The 22,037-nt window shown below is 37.6% G+C and overlaps 1 protein-coding gene across 2 annotated transcripts; it reads right to left on the bottom strand.

Moving 5' to 3' along the window:
* Window positions 1-864: 864 nt before the first annotated feature.
* On the bottom strand, window positions 865-21,951 carry tapt1a (transmembrane anterior posterior transformation 1a). Of its 2 annotated transcripts, XM_084430199.1 has the most exons (15): window positions 21,731-21,951; window positions 20,476-20,624; window positions 16,427-16,545; window positions 15,129-15,161; window positions 10,193-10,355; window positions 8,572-8,707; window positions 8,132-8,229; window positions 7,927-7,996; window positions 6,522-6,602; window positions 6,182-6,291; window positions 5,961-6,020; window positions 5,719-5,787; window positions 5,475-5,551; window positions 2,695-2,858; window positions 865-2,556 (listed from the first exon to the last, which is right to left on the bottom strand). In XM_084430199.1, exons 1-15 carry the CDS (start codon window positions 21,948-21,950, stop codon window positions 2,312-2,314), a joined length of 1,794 nt encoding a protein of 597 aa, XP_084286325.1. In that variant the 5' UTR covers window position 21,951; the 3' UTR covers window positions 865-2,311. The 2 variants fall into 2 exon arrangements, with proteins under 2 accessions (XP_084286325.1, XP_084286326.1); XM_084430200.1 differs by lacking the exon at window positions 15,129-15,161.
* Between the last annotated feature and the right edge of the window lie 86 nt (window positions 21,952-22,037).

Raw genomic sequence — 22,037 nt, 5'->3', positions numbered from 1 at the left:
AGAATGCTGGGAGTACATGATATCAGAGCTGGACTCCACATGATTACATTCTCTTTCTTGTAGTGGATTAAAGGATTCTGTAAAGAATGCAATGGCTGCAGAATGTTCTGTGTGTCAGACATTGCCGGACAAAGGCAAAATCCAACAGTGTCAAAACCCTGACGATGTGTTTGGAGAAGAAACAATTCTTTTCCGACATGGCAAACAGTAAGATGACAGATTACCATGGCCGCATCAGTGGGCAAATACACTGGGTAGTCCAGCAAAATACTCTCATTAACACACATACTTTGAGATAAAATACTATTAAGGGTATCTATATTGATATATATACTTGATAGATACTCAAGAGTAAAATTACAAGAGGATTTCTTTATTCTAAAGCCAAATGGCCATCGAGTTGCCTTAGAAACAACCTACTGCTCTACCTCCTCCGCGCCTACTGTATGTCTAAGCGTCAAGTAGGTAAGTTGGTATCTGTAGATCATGATGGAGAAGGAAAGGGAGGTTTGTGGTGGATGTAAGGGAGGCGAACGTTACCTCATGAACATGGAGATGCTGGTGGCGGCTGAGGGCGGATTTACTAGCTGTTCATTAGTCTGTGAATCCTGTAGGAGAGAGGGTCACGAAGTGGCAGATTACGGTCTCAGGCTGCCTGATATAGTTTAAACCAGAGCATAACATGTACTGACAAAACTAAAAGGTGAATAAAAACGTAACATACAAGAGAAAAATACACACTTTTCCTAATAAATTTAGATAAAATTTCACCTAAAGACAACAAAACAATATGGACATACTATTGGACACCGGCAGCCAAACAAAAATTCAAGAGATGACTGTCAAAAAAACATAAGGCACAAATTGCAAAACAACTTTTATTTGCCATCCCAAAAATGGCATTACATAAAAAGTTTAGTCGTCACCCTTCATGTATGAAACCACTTTTTAGCATTATGGTACATTTTAAAAACAATAAGGACAACAACCTGTGCAACCCTGTTCAGAATCTTTTCGAAAAATGGTCATCCAATTTTTACAATGATAACAGAACAAAATACAATATACTGAAATGCAAATGACGCACATTTCAAAACATGGCAGGAACGCTTCTATTAAGTTATTAAAAAACAGTTTCAGTCAAAAGACAATGACGGAATATCCATTTCAAGTCACTTGGCTTTTGGTACCTCTGCACCACATGACTGTATACCGGAGGTAAATTCTAGACAGGCTGTACGGACTTAGATTGACATTCAACTTTTCTCATTGCTAAATCAACTTCTAAGCAACATAATAAAATAGTATAAACATGATATTGAACTATTAATTACTCTATAATACTTTACTTACATTTAAAACGAAAAAATAATTATATCAAACAATATAGTCTCTCAGTATGTGATTGGTCACAGATGATTTGAATTTCAAAATACATAATGTGCATTAAAAAAAACCCTCCTATTTTATGTTACACTTCATATGAAACAGTTATTTGCTCTTTCATAGCTGGTGTAAACAGGTCAATATCATAATCATAAACAAAACAAAAATACTCTTTAGCGTTTAAGACAATATGGCAAATCAGTGCAAAGTTAAGTCTGCTGGATTGGCACCTTGTATATTATACAGAGCTAAATGATCAAGCAGCCTGGCGTTAGGCTAGACAAACCTTCCCTTTCTTTTAAATGAACAAGGAAAAACAACAGTAATGTATCTAACCAAATAACACCTTTACAACTTCTAAAACAAATTTGGCAGACTGAACAAATCTAATGGCAGCATTATTGGCAATTCTGTTTAGCATAATATTCTAAGCCGGAAGTGTCAATAACTTAAAATCAAATCTATTAATTTGAATCAGATGTGAATTAGTAAATGTTTTTTTAAGTGTTTAAAAATAAATACATAATTCATGTTTTTTAGTTTCTACTCAGACAAATTTTGAGTGGGAAGAGTCTAGTTTGTGAGACGTTCATGCCTCATTTATTGTTTAATATGTTCCGTCTCGGATAAAAATAGAGACAAACATATCCTAGAGCAACATTTACTAGATTCTACTCCATGTGAAATGCCAGCCTGCCGAGGGTGAACAGATTCTGTTTTGATTTGAAATGCTTTACGCACTCGATCTGATTCCTTTAGCAGATATTCCACAGGAATAGAAGCAGATTCATTTTTCAGTTAGAGATAAATAGTAGCAACCTCTGAAGAACTCCCTCGAAAGCCACTCGCAATTATGTAAGACTCATACTTCTGAGTCTCCTCGACTTTCGTTCCTGAGCAGTTACTGTGGTGATGGGGTTAAAGTTCACCCGATTCGGTTGCCGCATATTGTGAAGCGGTCGATCTCCAACAGATCTTTATTTGTGGTTCTGTGTTTAAGTTCAGTAGATTGTGGTGTCTCGCTGCTGCTCTCCTCTGGTTTAGGGGGAGAATCTGGTGGCGGATCACTGGTCACCTCAGTTACAGGGGGTGGAGCCGGGGGAAAAGGCTTCGCCCTGGGGGTCGGCTGTTTGGTGATGGAGGTGGAGGGCCGCTGAACTTCAGGTTCAGCTAAAAACAGAGGTAAAGAAACAAATCAGAAAAGCAACATGATTCTCTGAAAACTCTCCTCCACACAAAACATCATGCGTTCAGAACAGAATGACAGAATGTCTGAACAATAACTTGAATAATCCAAACTGGCGTTACCTGAGGGTGGGGGAGATTTGGCAGGTTTGGCTTTCTTGGGAGTTTGCTTTGAGGTTTGAGCAGTTGGTCTTTCAAACAGCTTACCCTCCATGTTAGCTTCTTTCACATATCGACAGGACTTTCCCAGAATAACTATACTATTCAACACTTTCAGTGTTATCAATCTGCAGAATCAGACCAAACAATAAAAAAGATTAAAGCTTGTTTCAGGCAGGCTACACACAAAATATTGCCAAAATGTTACAAACTACTCCACAGAACAATTAGCGAAAGTAGCAGGTCAGACTACATTACAGTTAACCTCACTACATTAAAGGTATAGTGGAGGATTTTCTTTTTCCGGGTGGATCATCAAGACTATTGGTCCTCCTAGTTGTCACTCATTCTGGTGATATGTTTACGTAAGGCCGTCGTACGTGCTCGTCCCTAGGTAGTTTTCGCTTTCTGCGCATGCGCACTTTCAGGTGTATATGTGTGGTGAGCTACGGTTTCAGCCATTCATTGAAGCTCGCCGTTCTCACCGGGTTTTTTCAAAATGTCTGAGGGTCGCAAGAGAAAAAGTGTCTACGAATTGTATGACAAGAAGAGAAAGGCCTCTGAAGAAAGAAACAAGACTAGAGTGTTTTGGGGAGAATATTTCACACGCTGGCGTGCGCTAAAAGCACAGGTTGGGCTTCTCACTGATGCCTCAGTCGCGAAGTTTCTACTCGACAGGTAAAGTTTGGCATGCTATTTGGAGAAATCCATTTATAATCACTGCTAGTAAAAGTTAATGTAAGCTATGATTAGCGATGCTAGCCCTGGCACAAGTCACGCACTACGGCTTCATTATGAAGTTCGCGTCGGCGATATAAAGTGACAATATTGTGTCCAAAAAGTAACTCACAATGTTAACTTTATTGTTAATTTAACTGTTGTATAAAATAAATAGCACATTTGCAATTGTGCAAAGGAAAATGGCACTCTTGCTCATGTGATATTCTAATAACAGAATATGATATCATAGTGCATAGTTAAAACAATAATTACAATATCATCATAGTTCATAGACCATATTGCACACTCCTAAGCACATAAAGACTGAACTTACAATTGAACTAACATTTATTTACTCGTTTTCCTCTCTCCTCTCGCATGCAGTGACGCGAATTGTCACGTGAACAAGCAAATCCACAAAGATAGAATTAAAAAATAATATGTAGTAGGCCTACGCTAATTAGATAGTTTTAATTTCGAAAGCATTTAGATAAGTCTAAGTCAAAGTGTCATATAAAATGTAAGACCTTTCATAAGTAAAAATAAGTTATTTTAAATTTAAACAAAATCTAATTTAAGACCTTTAAAGACTTTTTAAGGATCCGCGGGGACCCTGTAAAAAGAGTAATTTTGTGAAATATTACAATTTAAAATAAATGTCTATTTTAATATATTTTAACAATGTATTCATGTGATGGCATCATTACTCCAGTCTTCAGTGTCACATGATCCTTCAGAAATCACTCTAATATGCTGAATTGGTGCTCAAGAAAAAAATCTTATTTTTATCAACGTTGAAAACAGATGTGCTGCTTAAAGGAGAACTCCGGTCAATTTTAACATTGAGCTCATTTTTTTGTACATTTGGAGTGCTGTCAATACAGAGAACAACGACAAAAATCGGTGTTGCCTACACCGAGTTATTCTATTTTTAAAATTTGCACCCTATTGACTTCAATGGGGCAAGTAGTAAGCCTGCTTTTTAGCCTCTTAACATCCTTTAAGTGTCATTACAAGTGCACAGAAAATGTGAGAGATTCCTTCCGAGTGAACACGGGTGGATCTGACTGCAGTAGATGTTAGAGATATTAATAAAAATGAAGTTTATTCAGCCAGCGCTCATACCTTTGTTTACATCCTGTTTTCGGTGGAAGGCCATAGTAATCGATTGTCGAGTTCACGCGCATAGGTTTAGTACCTATGATCACTCGCGTGAACTCGACAATCGATTACTATGGCCTTCCACCGAAAACAGGATGCAAACAAAGGTATGAACGCTGGCTGAATTAACTTCATTTTTATTAATATCTCTAACATCTACTGCAGTCAGATCCACCCGTGTTCACTCGGAAGGAATCACTCACATTTTCTGTGCACTTGTAATGACACTTAAAGGATGTTAAGAGGCTAAAAAGCAGGCTTACTACTTGCCCCATTGAAGTCAATAGGGTGCAAATTTTAAAAATAGAATAACTCGGTGTAGGCAACACCGATTTTTGTCGTTGTTCTCTGTATTGACAGCACTCCAAATGTACAAAAAAATGAGCTCAATGTTAAAATTGACCGGAGTTCTCCTTTAATATGTTTTGTGATAGCCATGGTACTTTTCTGTCAGGATCCTTTGATGCATAGAAAGTTCAAAAGTCCAGCCTTTATTTGAAATGGAAATGTTAGGATGGTATTTACTATAAATTATTATCAATTCAATGCATCCTGGCTGAATAAAAGTATTCATTTCTTTACATTACTGACCCCAAAATTTGAACAATAATGTATAAAAAAAATACCCCTACTTTCACTACATGATTTGAAAACTACACTGGCACAATGTAGTTTGTATTTGTATTTGTACTACTTGTACAACTGCCCAAAACTGTTCTCAGAATCCGTTCACAGACTGTATGTTAACACAGCAGGAAAACAAAACAATCAAACACTAGGTCTGTCGATATTGGGTTGCACGGTGAGTTATGCAGTAAAAATTATACATTATGTGATGCCTACAATTAGGTAATTGATTTTACCCAAGATAAAAGAGGAGCAGACAGACAGATGAGAGAGCGCCCTGGATCTTCACTGAGCTCATCACAACCCGAATCAACTGAAGGAGATGAAAACAAAACCGTATCTTCAGTATCAGTATCACATATCAGTAATATATCATTTGTTGTTTAATGTGACATTTTCCAGTTTGAAATAAGCATGTTGGTAATCTAACAACATGATACTCTAATAAGCATCAAAAATACATAGTACACATATTCTCACCAGCACAGCAAGAGGCAAGGGAATGAAGCCCATCCTTCTCGCCACTGAATCGCTGTAGTCTGTGTACGCCTGTCCGTGAATAAGCCACATTTGTATTCTATTATTTTTTTAAACTTTTTTTTATCATTTTATGCTGTTTACAGATACTAGTGCGTTCAGATTTCTTTTTCAAATAGAAAGTATTTACAAATACATATGATTACTTATTACATTCACAAATCAGACAATAAATGATCACTTACATTTTGTTGTCGACTGCTGACAAGTTCAAAGGCCAAGCTGGCTTTATATTCACTGTAGACCTAAAGAACATGATGGAAATGATAAGTTAATTTGTGGTGCCTGTGTTTGTGTATATTTTAGTGCAATTTATGGCCCTGTCTAGAACGGCACACTTGATATGAACTTGTGGTCTTGAGATCGATTATCTTTGAAAAACAAATTACAAATCTGTGGCTCTCACATCAGCTGTGATGTCATTGAATTTTGTGATGAAGGCATGCTTGACGATGTCAACCGCAATTTCAGACAAGATTACCATGAAGACATCAGGAAGCAGAACCCAGAGGTGATCTGCAAGCAATATCAAAACTATTAACAGATTAACCGAGCATTTTTGAAATAGTAGGTTAAGTAAGTATCACAGTCATTATGAATCTGCCTCATAAAGATGCCAAGGATCCAAAAGCTTCATTCTGGCACTACAATAAACCAACTACTAGACTAAAAAGAAAATAGATTCTACTTTAAAAATGTCTGCCTTTTAAATCAAGACTAGTTTTAATCTGAGTCATAATCAAGACCTGAGTTCCATGAAAACTGCTCCATGTTTCTCAGGCACACGATGAGGAGCAATACGTAATTGGTGAACCGTTCCTTGATATCTGTAAGAGAGAAATATAAACCCAACACATGAGCAACAATGTCTGCACATCTTATGTATTATATTCTCAAAGCCACTCTCTCTGCAAAATGTGAGGGGAAACCACGGTCAACAAATAAAGCTTTTAGATTGTAGGACTTCAAAGGACGGTAATCCATACGACGCATGAAGATTGTGTATGAACAGTAACTTGAGGATTTCTTCCATCACAAAGACTTAAATGGACGACCACAAGACTTAGTGGCCATTTGAAGGTGGAGAGAGAGTAAACAGCGGAAGGCAGAATAGGTGCTGATTACAGTATTCATAAAAGGATGGGCTCTGTAGGAAAGAGGACCTCAAACGCACCACAGCCTGTCAGCATCTCACAGAGCGTTATCAGAAAGCTCTTGTGAGCTTTGATTAGCATTTCAAAAAGATGCTTTAATGTTTCTGAGCAAGCCCACACACACAACTTCACCTGCTTGTCGACCAAAGAGTCTCTAAGTGATTATAATAATGTACAGCTTGGTAGTAATTTTGAATAACCAGAACCGAGGCACACTGCTGTAATATTTCCTGACTGTGTATAATCTACATTAAAACCATGTGTTGCACAAACAAAAAGGGTATGACCATTATTTTTTGGACATTTTGCATGGTTATAACAAAGTATTCGTTGCAGCAGCTTAAATAGCATGGTACATGAACATAATAATTACAGAGTACCAGGACTTACACTACTATTCATCAGTTTGGGGTTGGTAAAAAGTTAATGTTTTTGAATTTAGTCTCTTATGCTCACCAAGGCTGCATTTATTTGATCAAAAATACAGTAAAAACAGAAATATTATTACAATTTAAAATAACTTTACTATTTGAATGCATTTTCAAATGTAATTTATTCCTATGATGGCAAAGCTGAATTTTCAGCAGCCATTATGCCAGTAATCATTTTCATATGATCCTTGAAATCATTCTAATATGCTGATTTGGTGCTCAAGAAACCTTTCTTCTTATAATCTATATTGAAAATAGTTGTGCTGCTTAATATTTTTGTGGAAACTATGACACATTTGTTTTCTATGATCTTCTAGATTCTAATGTTCAAAAGAACAACATTTATTCAAAATGGAAAACGTTTGTAGCATTATTAATATCTTTACTGTCAATTTTGATTAACTTAATGCACCCTTGCTAAATAAGAAAATGAATACTCTTATTAATCAAGGGTGCATTAAGTTGATGAAAAGAAACAGTGTGTATGTGTATATATATATATATATATATATATATATATATATATATATATACATATTCCAATATAACTTGGTTTTAAGACTCACCGCTGTTAGACATCTGAAAGAGGTTGTTCTTCTCAAACTTCTTAAACACACTTCCCTTGATTTCCACAAACTGAAACATGAACATATGCCTGTAAAAACCATGATTACAAAATTCTAAATGTATATAGTGACAATAGTTCTTGAACTGAGATTTAAAGATTCTGCCGTTTGCAGAATGAGTTTGTATGTGTGTGTTTACACTTACGTTGTTAGACATCATAATTGTGAGCAGAGATTTATTATGCGAGTTGAAGGCCACATTTAAAGTAGAGGCCTGGACCATGATGAGAATGGAATGCAGAACTGAGACAAATATTCACTGAGGAAAACAATTATATTGAACTACTTTTGTCATGGATATTATGTTATGGTGCTACAAGTTGCAGTATACTGAATCAGATTCAACAGAATATTATTTATATCAGAATCTTGAAAGTTCAGACAGGACATTCTGTTTTGATAAGAAATATGACCAGGGTTCGTGGAAATCACTAAATTACCTCTTTCAACATTAATATAGAATTAAAGAATAATGATACCTACACTAAATTATGACACATCATGAAAATTTTTATCAAATGGGTTCTAATATGCATTATCAAAATTGTCTCAAGTATCCTAAGCACTGTAGACTGAAAAGGATACAGACATAGAAGACAGCCATGAAAAAATGAGGGATGACTCCAATGTGGGCTCTCTTCCGTGACTTTGGCTCAGTGGCCGTCCAGTAGAGAGCGTCCAGAATGTCTTGCCCAAAAGAAGAGAATAGACGGTCTGCCACCTGAGAGATGAAATAACACAGATATTTAAAAGAATAGTTCACTCTAAAATGAAAATGTGATTAACTACAGACCCTGATGTCGCTCCAAAGCTGTATGCTGCTTTTTGTTATATATATATATATATATATATATATATATATATATATATATATATACACTCACCTAAAGGATTATTAGGAACACCTGTTCAATTTCTCATTAATGCAATTATCTAATCAACCAATCACATGGCAGTTGCTTCAATGCATTTAGGGGTGTGGTCCTGGTCAAGACAATCTCCTGAACTCCAAACTGAATGTCAGAATGGGAAAGAAAGGTGATTTAAGCAATTTTGAGCGTGGCATGGTTGTTGGTGCCAGACGGGCCGCTCTGAGTATTTCACAATCTGCTCAGTTACTGGGATTTTCACGCACAACCATTTCTAGGGTTTACAAAGAATGGTGTGAAAAGGGAAAAACATCCAGTATGCGGCAGTCCTGTGGGCGAAAATGCCTTGTTGATGCTAGCGGTCAGAGGAGAATGGGCCGACTGATTCAAGCTGATAGAAGAGCAACTTTGACTGAAATAACCACTCGTTACAACCGAGGTATGCAGCAAAGCATTTGTGAAGCCACAACACGCACAACCTTGAGGCGGATGGGCTACAACAGCAGAAGACCCCACCGGGTACCACTCATCTCCACTACAAATAGGAAAAAGAGGCTACAATTTGCACGAGCTCACCAAAATTGGACAGTTGAAGACTGGAAAAATGTTGCCTGGTCTGATGAGTCTCGATTTCCGTTGAGACATTCAGATGGTAGAGTCAGAATTTGGCGTAAACAGAATGAGAACATGGATCCATCATGCCTTGTTACCACTGTGCAGGCTGGTGGTGGTGGTGTAATGGTGTGGGGGATGTTTTCTTGGCACACTTTAGGCCCCTTAGTGCCAATTGGGCATCGTTTAAATGCCACGGCCTACCTGAGCATTGTTTCTGACCATGTCCATCCCTTTATGACCACCATGTACCCGTCCTCTGATGGCTACTTCCAGCAGGATAATGCACCATGTCACAAAGCTCCAATCATTTCAAATTGGTTTCTTGAACATGACAATGAGTTCACTGTACTAAAATGGCCCCCACAGTCACCAGATCTCAACCCAATAGAGCATCTTTGGGATGTGGTGGAACGGGAGCTTCGTGCCCTGGATGTGCATCCCACAAATCTCCATCAACTGCAAGATGCTATCCTATCAATATGGGCCAACATTTCTAAAGAATGCTTTCAGCACCTTGTTGAATCAATGCCACGTAGAATTAAGGCAGTTCTGAAGGCGAAAGGGGGTCAAACACAGTATTAGTATGGTGTTCCTAATAATCCTTTAGGTGAGTGTATATATATATATATATATATTTGTTATATATATGGATACACTTGTACAGTTTTCATTTTTGGGTGAACAATTTCTTAATAACATGATCCAAAAGAGCAGCTCGATACCTCCAGCATGTTGTAGATGATGTAGAGTTTGATGACCGACTGGCCGCGGATCAGGTGGTACATCATAGCATAGTCGACATAGTGCATCATGGAGTAACAGAGCACCATGATTAAACCTTTCAGCAGGTCACACACCTGAGCCGGCTGCAGGAACCGAGAGCCACTGGTAAAAACAAACACACACAGCAGAAGTGTATTAAACAGGCCTGGGAGTCAGAACAAACTGCAGAGAAAGCTTACTGAATACATTAATTATAAATAAAACTTATGAGTTTACAAAATGAGGCCAAAAGCAATGATTACACACTAACACCACCGCAATGAAGAAAAGCTTTGGCTTTCTTTCAAACTAGAGAAACACACAGATGGGCATTTCTTCAACTACAGTCCAGGGACTAACACACTTGAATGTCACATTAAAATGAAAATGGCTTCATCATTATTTGCATTATAACGTCCAAGACTTAGATTTAAATCATTAATTATGAAAACCTATTTGAATTTTTACAACGATAATGATGCAAACACATGAAATATTCAATGATTAGTGTGTAAAAAGGATTTACATGACTGTCTTTCTGTGCATCTTGAAAACAAACTTGCAGAGTGTGAAAAGTGTGTTTAAAATGAGTTAATAAACATCACAAGGTCAAAAGTGGCAGTAGTTGGAGAAACTCCCAGATGGAGAAAAACATCAAGGAACAACTCAAAACCCATGCAGATGTCTGATGTATGGTCTTCATGTACAGACGATGAGAAAATATAACAAATATAACATCGGTTTACACTGACGTCTATCACACCTTGCTTAGTTCACAGTTAAGATACTTTAAACAGTAGACAAATTAACAGAAGGTATCCGATTTATTTGAGGAGCAGAGCAGCGATTTAGAGGTGTGCAAAGATCCTGCAACCAGGGTGTGGGAAGGAGAATAAAAAAGGAAAAACTTGACAGATTTTTCATTTTCACTTGAGGCATCACACTCCCACTCACGAGGATGAATCTACATAATAATCCTAAGGAAAACGGCAAGACTGAGAACTAGCAACAGAAAGCTGAGGAATATATACATATAGATACATATATGTTTGTGAAAGAAGTCCCTTATGTACACCAAGGCAGAATTCATTTGATCAAAATGAAATATTACTACAATTTAAAAGGACTATTTTCTATTTTAATATATTTTATAATGTAATGTATTCCTGTGACGGCAAAGCTGAACTTGCAGCATCATTACTCCAGTCTTCAGTGTTACATGATCCTTCAGAAATCATTCTAATGTGATTAAACTTCATATTATTAATGTTAAAAATAGTTGTGTGGCTTAATATTGGTGTGAAAACAGTGATACATACATTTTTCAGGTTTCTTTGATAAATATATAAAGTTCAAAAGAACAGCATTTATTTGAAATAGAAATATTTTGTAACATCTTTACTGTCACTTCTGTTTAAAGCCCCCCTGTGGTGAAAATCAAGCTTTTAATGTTGTTTATCTGTCTATGTGGTATTTTAAATATGCTTGAAGACAAACCATCAGCACCATAACATACTGAGTATTTTCTCCTTAAAACTGCAGTGAACCAAAGACAGTTTAAAAAACGCGATTTGTAATCACTGGTGTTTCTGACGTCACAAACTACCTTGTAACCAATCATGTCAACGTGTGATCGTCAACGAGTGGATCTCTGAACTGGTGTGAGTGAGTGGAGGCGGGGCTAATTTGTATATTTATAGAACCACGTAATACTAATTGAGGCAAGGGTGTAGAGTTACATTCAAGCTATTTCAAGGCATGAAGAATTTTTGGTCCCGCTTTATATTAAGTGGCTTTAAGTTCTATGTACTTGCATTGAAAATTATTAATTTGATACAATGGACTTATTGTGTAGTGTACATACATGTTTTTACATTGTACTTTTTGGAAATACCTGCATTTAATTACAGCTGTATTTAATGTATGTAATTACATTTGTAATTACACTGTTGACTCTTCCCTTACACCTTAACCCACCCTTAAACCCACCCATACCACCACACCTGTCCCTAACCTTACTCGTATCACACCTCAATAGCAGCACAAGTGTTTTACAATACAACATGTGCTGCATTCACTCACAAAAATTTTTTTTTTTATATATATATATTTATTATAGTGGGGAGAACAAGTATTTGATACACTGCCGATTTTGCAGGTTTTCCCACTTACAAAGCATGTAGAAGTCTGTAATTTTTATCATAGGTACACTTCAACTGTGTGACGGAATCTAAAACAAAAATTCAGAAAATCACATTGTATGATTTTTAAGTAATTAATTTGCATTTTATTGCATGACATAAGTATTTTATACATCAGAAAAGCAGAACTTAATATTTGGTACAGAAACCTTTGTTTGCAATTACAGAGATCATACGTTTCCTGTAGTTCTTGACCAGGTTTGCACACACTGCAGGGATTTTGGCCCATTCCTCCATACAGACCTTCTCCAGATCCTTCAGATTTCGGGGCTGTCGCTGGGCAATATGGACTTTCAGCTCCCTCCAAAGATTTTTTATTGGGTTCAGGTCTGGAGACTGGCTAGGCCACTCCAGGACCTTGAGATGCTTCTTACGGAGCCACTCCTTAGTTGCCCTGGCTGTGTGTTTCGGGTCGTTGTCATGTTGGAAGACCCAGCCACGACCCATCTTCAATGCTCTTACTGAGGGAAGGAGGTTGTTGGCCAAGATCTCGCGATACATGGCCCCATCCATCCTCCCCTCAATAAGGTGCAGTCATCCTGTCCCCTTTGCAGAAAAGCATCCCCAAAGAATGATGTTTCCACCTCCATGCTTCACGGTTGGGATGGTGTTCTTGGGGTTGTACTCATCCTTCTTCTTCCTCCAAACACAGCGAGTGGAGTTTAGACCAAAAAGCTCTATTTTTGTCTCATCAGACCACATGACCTTCTCCCATTCCTCCTCTGGATCATCCAGATGGTCATTGGCAAACTTCAGACGAGCCTGGACATGCGCTGGCTTGAGCAGGTGGACCTTGCGTGCGCTGCAGGATTTTAATCCATGACGGCGTAGTGTGTTACTAATGGTTTTCCTTGAGACTGTGGTCCCAGCTCTCTTCAGGTCATTGACCAGGTCCTGCCGTGTAGTTCTGGGCTGATCCCTCACCTTCCTCATGATCATTGATGCACCACGAGGTGAGATCTTGCATGGTGCCCCAGACCAAGGGAGATTGACCGTCATCTTGAACTTCTTCCATTTTCTAATAATTGCGCCAACAGTTGTTGCCTTCTCACCAAGCTGCTTGCCTATTGTCCTGTAGCCAATCCCAGCCTTGTGCAGGTCTACAATTTTATCCCTGATGTCCTTACACAGCTCTCTGGTCTTGGCCATTGTGGAGAGGTTGGAGTCTGTTTGATTGAGTGTGTGGACAGGTGTCTTTTATACAGGTAACGAGTTCAAACAGGTGCAGTTAATACAGGTAATGAGTGGAGAACAGGAGGGCTTCTTAAAGAAAAACTAACAGGTCTGTGAGAGCCGGAATTCTTACTGGTTGGTAGGTGATCAAATACTTATGTCATGCAATAAAATGCAAATTAATTATTTAAAAATCATACAATGTGATTTTCTGGATTTTTGTTTTAGATTCCGTCTCTCACGGTTCAAGTGTACCTATGATAAAAATTACAGACCTCTGCATGCTTTGTAAGTAGGAAAACCTGCAAAATCGGCAGTGTATCAAATACTTGTTCTCCCCACTATATATATATATATACGGTAGGAAATTTACAAAATATCTTCATGGAACATGATCTTTACTTAATATCCTAATGATTTTTGCCATAAAAGAAAAATCTATAATTTTGACCCGTGCGACTTGTGACTGGTTTTGTGATCCAGGGTCACAAATAAACTTCTTTATATCTTTAAAATATTACACAAGAAACTCATAGACAGTACTCAAAGATGACAGCTGGGATATGAAATCTGTCTCTATGTAAGCAAAGACTGCGCACATACTGATATTAGCCTTTTATCTGCGAGAGCTTCTGCTTGTGCTACAGTGCCAGGCTTAAGTGTAAGAAGGCGTTTCTATCCTAGAATAATGTTGAGGTAATGAGATGCAGAATTTTAATGTTGACTGGTTTTAATTCTGCAAATGAACAGTAACATCTCAAAGGCTACTGAAAGGTCTCATCCATTGTGAAGGATCCTAAAAGTAGCAGTAAATTTAATTCAAGATCTTACCAAAACAGGTGTGTGACTTGTAAGCTCTTCAATTACATTTAAATATAAATATTTTTTAACAATCTCCTAGTGCTGGAGATATGACTGTGGGGTATTAATACAATCTTAAAGTGTAGTTATAGATCTGAGGATTCAGTTAAACCTCTTTTCTGTTTGATAAAGCAAAGGGAAAAGCTGCTATGACTCGAGAGATCATCACCAAATGCACCAGAGAGGAAAAAACACATTTTAACAGTACAAACCAGCCTATAGTGGATTGCTGATCTTAGGTGGCCACCAAGTTAGTCTAGCTAGTTGGTTATGGCAGGTGGTTAGACAATAAGATAAACCAGCTTAACTAAATTTACCAAACTATATTTTTTCTTTCAGTAGAATGGCATGTAGCACTTCAATGTCATACAGGTGCCAGTCACACACTCAAGTCACACTCTACAGAAATGAAACACAACCACTGCCAGACTAGACACTTAACAGTTCAAAAACCACTTCACTTGCCAGCAGCTGACATTTAAAATTAAAATGACTGCACCGTCACATCGTAAGCTAAACCATTCAATGAAGAGAGTTATCATGGGCAGTGACATACACCGTACCAGGCTGGCAAATGCTACAGTGACATGCTCGTTACGTAAAATACATGGATCAAACAGAATGAAGAATGGGTCACAGTCGGTGAAGGCAGGCGTCCTACCTGCTCCGTCTGCAATAAGGGCAAACGTTAGCGCTGAAGGGAGGAGGGAGAGGCACACATTAGGCACTTTACCGCACTCTAATATGAGGAAATGTCAATACACAATTGTTCATTATGAACATGCCATTATCAAAGCACAATGAGAAGAGAGCAAGATTTTGGGGTTTCATTTATAAAATGTTGCGTAGAAATTGTCCTACACATCTTACGATCATTCCTCCAATGTGCGTACATGTGATTCAGAGAACGAACGTACGAAAAAAAAAAACGTGTCACAATCTGATTCTGAAATTGTTCACAATGCTTCTAGCAACTTTTATGTGCAGTCGCAAATCTTTTCCAAGTAAAGGTGGGTCAATGCTAAATACACTAATTTCTTGTGTCTTGTTGTTTGAAGACACTTGGCTTCACTGCATTTATGATACTGTCCTTTATAATTGTTGTTTGTCAGATTGTAAAATGTGACACTACTTCACCTGTGAAATTGAAATGCTAATGTTGGCAATGTTTTTCCACAGACGGAACTCTAGCTTAAAAGATTATAAAGATGTGCATATGGGTTATAACTTGTGGCAAGAGATGTGTATGCGTACATGTCAAATGGAGTATACCGTGAAAGGATGTGTACAACTGTACATAAGTATACTTGATACAGATTACTACTTTAAGCTACTAAAATGCACCTTTAGGGGTAGGCAAGGAACAAAGTTGTAATTTTAAGGGTACTGCCCCATTGACAAGCTGGTTTGGCACATTTTTTTGACAGTGTACTGTTCAAAAGTTTTTTTTTTTTTTAAGAAACACTTTTATTCAGCAAGGAAGCATTCAAATGATCAAAATTGACAGTAAATACATTTATAATGTTACAAAAGATTTATATAAACGCTGTTTGTTTGAACTTTCTATTAATCAAAGAACCCTAAAAAAGTATGAGAGTTTCCACAAAAATATTATGCAGCACAACGTTTTCAACATTGATAATTATGAGAAATGTTTCTTGAGCACCAAATCAGCATATTATAATGATTTCTGAAGATACTGAAGCCTGGAGTAATGATGCTAAAAATTCAGCTTTGCATCACAGGAATAAATTACATTTTTTATATATATTTAACAATAAAACAGTTATTTTAAATTGTAATAATATTTTACTGTATATTTGATCATTTAAATGCAGCCTTGGTAAGCATAACACTTTCAAAACCATAAAAAAATCTTACCAACCTCACACTTTTAATGGCAGTATATCTTTTTGAAGATAAATGAGTTTTGTGTGTGTGTGTGTGTGTGTGTGTTACCCGAGGCCGCAGCAAGGTATCGTCAACACCCTCAGGAAGGCCAGTAGAGTTCTCAGGGGCAGCAGAGTGAACACGTACAGAAAGGCATCCAGACACAGGCAGACCCCGAAGATCATCAACTGTAGGAAGACACAAACAGAGCTGTTAGCACATGCACTCGCATATGCAAAATGCAAACCAAAAAATCCATTTGTTTAGTCGCATTCGGTCATGTTAGACAGAAACTGCACTGACATCATACTAAGAAACCCCTCGGCCCTGAATCCTGATGCGTTACATGCTTGAGCGCACCGAGGCGTGTAATGTGTTGAAGGAGGCTTTGAATATGTCTGCCAGCACTCCGTAACCTTAAAATATTTTTCATCTTCAGAAGGCACTCCTTCGTTTCAGAGAAAGACCATTAAGAACAAATTAAAACGTTAACATACACCACAAGCAACTGGCTCTTTAAAGTCTGAGTGTGAATCCTGAGGGACAGTTTTTACCAGCAGCAATAAAATAAGGAGTGCTTGTTGGGAGATGAACACAGACCACTAGAACCCTCTCAAAAAATGGCAACGAAAATTAAAGGCCAATACTTTTACAGACCTCTCAATAAAACTACATATCCTTTATATGTCAGAATTTGTCATTACATTTACGGTTTCTCTAAAAAAAAAAGAAATAAGCAAATAAATCAAATAAAATATTTGTATTTATATATATTTTGAAATAATACTGTGAACTATACAGTTATGTAGCTCGGTAATCACTACAAATTTATAAACAAACAAATATGTAAAAAAAAAAAAAAAGAAAAAAAAAAAGTATACCAACCAAAGTTTTCTAGAAAAAATGGTCTCAGAAGTAAAATATTTTTCATTACATTTGAAAGTAATACTTTTATTCAGCAAGATGCATTCAATTGATCAAAAAGTGACAGTAACAACATTTATGTTACAAAAGATTTCAATTTCTTTTGATCTTTCTATTTATTATAATCCTAAGAATCCTAAAAAACAAATGTATCAGAAAATATATTAAGCAGCACAAATGTTTTCAACACTGATAGTAATGAGATTTCTTCAGAACCAAATCAGGATATTAGAATGATTTCTAAAAGATCATGTGACACTAAAGACTGGAGTAATGATGCTGAAAATTCACTATTTTACCGATTTTACAGTATTTTTTAGGAAATAAATGCAGTCTTGGTGAGCGTAGGACACTTTTTACAAAAACATTTAAAAGTCTTATTGAGTTTTGGAACGGTAGTGTAAATATATGACACTAGGACTAAGGTCCAATTCTCACTATTTACCAACTATTAACCACGACTTTGGCGTCAATAAATTCCTAATTACTGCTTATTAATAGTTAGTAAGGTAGTTGTTAAGTTTATGGTGTTGGGTAGGATTAAGGGATGTAGAATATGGTCATGTAGAATTAGGCATTAATATGTGCTTTATAAGTACTAATAAATAGCCAATATCCCAGTAGTATACATGCTAATAAGCAACTAGTTAAAGGAGTCATAATGTAGAAATTTCACTTTTCCACGAGAATCAATGTATGTTATGATTGCATAATGATTATACACTGGCCGGGAAGCCGATATTTAAAAGTGAAGCGTTTGTTTACCTCGGGGTTTGTAAAACAGGCCACGTGCACGCGCACGAAAAAACGAGATTTTGATTTCTTCCCCCTCTTGACGTCAAGACGGGGGAGGATATACCAAATATGGACACCGCAAACCTATGCCGCGGGAAGCCCGCCCCTCTCCCCCTCTCCCCCTCAGATTCAGTTTAGTTGACTCGAGAAAGATGGAGAAATCGAGTGCACACCTGAGATGCTCTGTGGTTGACTGCCACAAACAACATGCAAATGTGTTTTATCTACCAAAAACGGACGAAACTATCAGGGAACAGTGGATGAAATTCATTTTTAATGACGCTGTCCCAACAACTCTTTCAAGTGGCGTATCGTTAGGTGTGTGTGCTAAACATTTTACACCGGAATCTTTTACAAATTTGGGGCAGTATCAGGCGAACTTGGCCTCGAAGCTCCGTTTGGGAAAAGGTGCCATCCCAACCATCAGGGACTTGCCAGAAATTGAAAAGGTAAGACTGTGTTTTTATTGCTCTACTGTGGTTAACAAATAGCAGCTAACTGCTAATGCGGCTATTGTATGTAACGTTACCTTCGAGGTAAACACGGGGAATGGACTCTACGAATGCTAGCCACATCTTTCGACTTTGTTTTACACTAGCAGCTACAGTAGTGACGGTACAGGAGTCCATGCTCAGTGGCTGAAACTGTTTAAATGCAAGTATGAAAACAATATACCACTAAACATTATTAGCCAAACTCATGCAAAACATGCAGTTTGAAAATAGCTTTCAGTTAGTGGGGCTTCTGTAAGAATGTATCTGGCAATGGTGTATTTTTTCTTTTTTCTTTGGTTGTGATTACAATTTCACTAACAATAAGTACCGTCACATTTATTGAGCTATTGCAGTATTTTGTCTATGTTTTTGTACCGCTTGGAAGTAGTAAAATACATTCCTGCAACCAATCAACGCACCCCTCATTTGCATTATTATAATGACCGTCCACGACAGCCAAAACATCGCATCAGATCTCGCGAGACAATAATGCCTTTAGAAATAAGGGTCTGAGGGGCTCTGTGTTGATTTTTTTTCCACTTTTCTTTTTTAGAAGTGCCTAAAATACTATAATAGAGCATTTGGGTATCCAAGGTAACACAACATTATGACTCCTTTAATAGTGAGAATTGGACCCTAAACTAAAGTGTTACCAAACATGTTGGGTAAACTATAGTGGCAACAAAATACTGGTCAATACGGTCAAGTGACAGTTTCATCAACCAGGGCCCATCAGCCATCTTTATAGTTGAGCCCTGCGAGATGATGGAAGCATGAGCCTTACCTGCTCAGAGAACACACACTGGCAGACAGCAATCATTCTGAATGAAGGTGGATATCTATTACGCAGCTGACATTGACCGAGTGGATGTTAGTTCCAGAAAAGCGTGTAAAATCGCAGCAAAGCTGGTTTTGGGTTGTATTGTCTTCAGTCTATCTGTACTGACCAGATCTAGCCTCTCATCTGTGCACTGGAAACATAATGAACAAACTATTTCCAGGTGAGCACTTGACTGTCGTCTCACTGGTGTTTGGAGAGTTTGCTGAGCTCTTTCTAGGGTTTGAGGGGCGGTGCGACTTCAGGGTCACAGAGCCGTCTTTGTGTGCACATACCTCAGCTGTCAACATAACACACAAACCTGAGTGGTGCGAGTGTGATCCTGAGGTCTTGTGCTATGAGAAAATACCAAATCTGATATACACTATATGAATCATTACCATAAGGCTAATACAATAAATGTATTTGACCATCTTTCAAGGGTTATTGATTTCTTATTGATTAATGAAATTCTGTCAGTAATTACTCACCCTCATGTCGTTCCAAACCCGTAAGACCTTCGTTCATCTTCAGAACACAAATTAAGATATTTTTTAATGAAATCTGAGAGCTTTCTGTCCCTCCATTGACAGCAATGTCATTGCAACTTTCAAGGCCCAAACTAACCCTTTCAAGAACTCAATATCTGTTTTTAATAGCTCAATATCTCCATCTGGTGGCAATAAACACTTTTATTGTGAAAGGTGAAAAAAAGAAATTGAAAAATTATCTTTAGAAAATTTGGACTAAACCACTCAATTCATATGGATTAGTTTTACAATCTCTTTTTGAACTTTTTGGAGCGTCGAAGATCTAAAAAATACCTTAATTTGTGTTCCGAAGATGAACAAAAGACTTACGGGTTTGGAACGACAGAATTTTCATTTTTTGGGTGAACAAACCCTTTAAATATTTGGAAAAGTGTCAATGCATGAAATACATGTGTTGTATTGTATTCGTATTTGAAAATGCAGCCATTTGTCCTCGGAGTTACTCAATTCACATGGGTCACACTTCAGAATCGATGCCATGCTGAGGTGTTCCTTTAGGTTCCACCTCAAAAGAAAGAAAAGAATTGTGGCACCCACCCTCTCCAGCTCTCTGGGGATCCTCATGCAGGTGTACACCCTTTCCCTCCGCTCCGTGTACTTGGCCTCGTTGTGCTCCAGGAAGTAGCCCCTGGTCAGCTCGGCACACATGAACCTCAACAGAGACGGCTCGTCAGAGTCATCCAAGTCTATGAAGTACAGAGGAAATAAGCTATTAAATTAAAGGCTTAACATTTAAAATGGTGATCAACATAGAATCATTTCAGAATTTCTGCAACAAACATAACATATGCATAACAGACAAAATAATTATTCCAATGAACTGGAAAGTGGTAAAAGAAATCAAGCATGCGAGTGGAGAGAAAAATAATAGCGATAGCAAGGCTAACTATTCAGACATTTTCGGCATCTGAAAAGTGCAAAGTCTGATGACAGCCTTCTCAACAGATAATAGACATTCTTTTATATCTATTTAGTAATGCCAATGCTCGTGTTAACTTAAAATACAAGCTTACTGAACTTGGATACACAAGTAAAAACATTATTTGAATTTATAGAAAGCGCACACGACATTTTTCCCCCCTCATAAGTTCAAGTCCCGAAGCTGGTTTCCTCATGTTAAGATGAGTTTGCACCCCTGATATTTCCTGCAACATTAGGCTACATATGCTGCATTTGAAAAGTAACTAGTTGATATGCAATGATTTAAGTTGTAACATCAGATACTTGTAAACAGATTTGGGGGGAATGATTTTAGGATGCCCAAAATCACAATAAAAACAACGGGCATTCATGTATACCCCTAGATAGATTAAAAAATAAATAAAAAGTCCAATTTGTCCACTCATTGCAGTACTTATCTTCTTTAGTCTTTATAGCAAATACATTCTCTAAATAGGGCACAGCTAGAGGACACCCTCGGTCAGCTTTTAAGTGCACATTTCTCTCTGGAACTGTATACTTTGGAACAGAACTAGACAGGCTGTTTAAGAGAAATTATTCAAAGACCTCAAATGACCCTCTCAGGCTTCCCATGAGCACTTTAGACTAGACACAGAGACTAGAAAAGTTGATATCTGAATGAATGCAACAACATATCTGCCTTCTGTAAACATTAAATTAACACAATTTAGAACTGGTTTCAGTGACTGCTTAGTATTCACCTAAACGTCGTTGTAAACACTTTAGATGTGGCCACATAAAAAGACTGGTATATCCATTTAGTATAATCAGATAAACTAAAGCCACGTTGGAAGCAAAAGGCGAAGGTCAGTTGACAGATGCTCAAGCTCACCTGAGTGCTCGTGCTGCTCGTCTTTAACGGCGGGTTTCTCGTAAAATCCGATAGTTTCCGTCATTTTCGCCGCCGACCCAGATACGTTTGCCCTCCTCGATATCGCTGCATCACCCCAGGAACATTTGACCCTTTTGTGATCGTCATTTTCGGAATCTTTTTCGTCTGACGTCCCGACACCCAGCGAATCCGCCATCTTCGCTGTGGCGTCATCACACATTGTGCACACGTGATATTGATAAACAGTGCACAATTGTGATCAAATAAAAGTATGAAGAATAAGCACGTTATAGAAATATCACAGTTG

This window comes from Rutilus rutilus, assembly GCF_951802725.1.
Source record: "Rutilus rutilus genome assembly, chromosome: 14".
In the NCBI taxonomy this organism is placed as follows: domain Eukaryota; kingdom Metazoa; phylum Chordata; class Actinopteri; order Cypriniformes; family Leuciscidae; genus Rutilus; species Rutilus rutilus.
Note: the sequence above shows the minus strand (reverse complement) of the source record. Positions and strands in the feature narration are given on the sequence as shown.

Excerpts from the sequence above, each read along its gene's own strand:
- tapt1a (XM_084430199.1), bottom strand. The coding sequence starts at position 21,950 with ATGTGTGATGACGCCACAGCGAAGATGGCGGATTCGCTGGGTGTCGGG. Across the intron at positions 20,625-21,730 it reads CGAGCAGCACGAGCACTCAG|ACTTGGATGACTCTGACGAG; the intron begins GTGAGCTTGAGC and ends TGTACTTCATAG. Across the intron at positions 2,859-5,474 it reads CTGCTCCTCTTTTATCTTGG|ATTGATAACACTGAAAGTGT; the intron begins GTAAAATCAATT and ends CTGATTCTGCAG.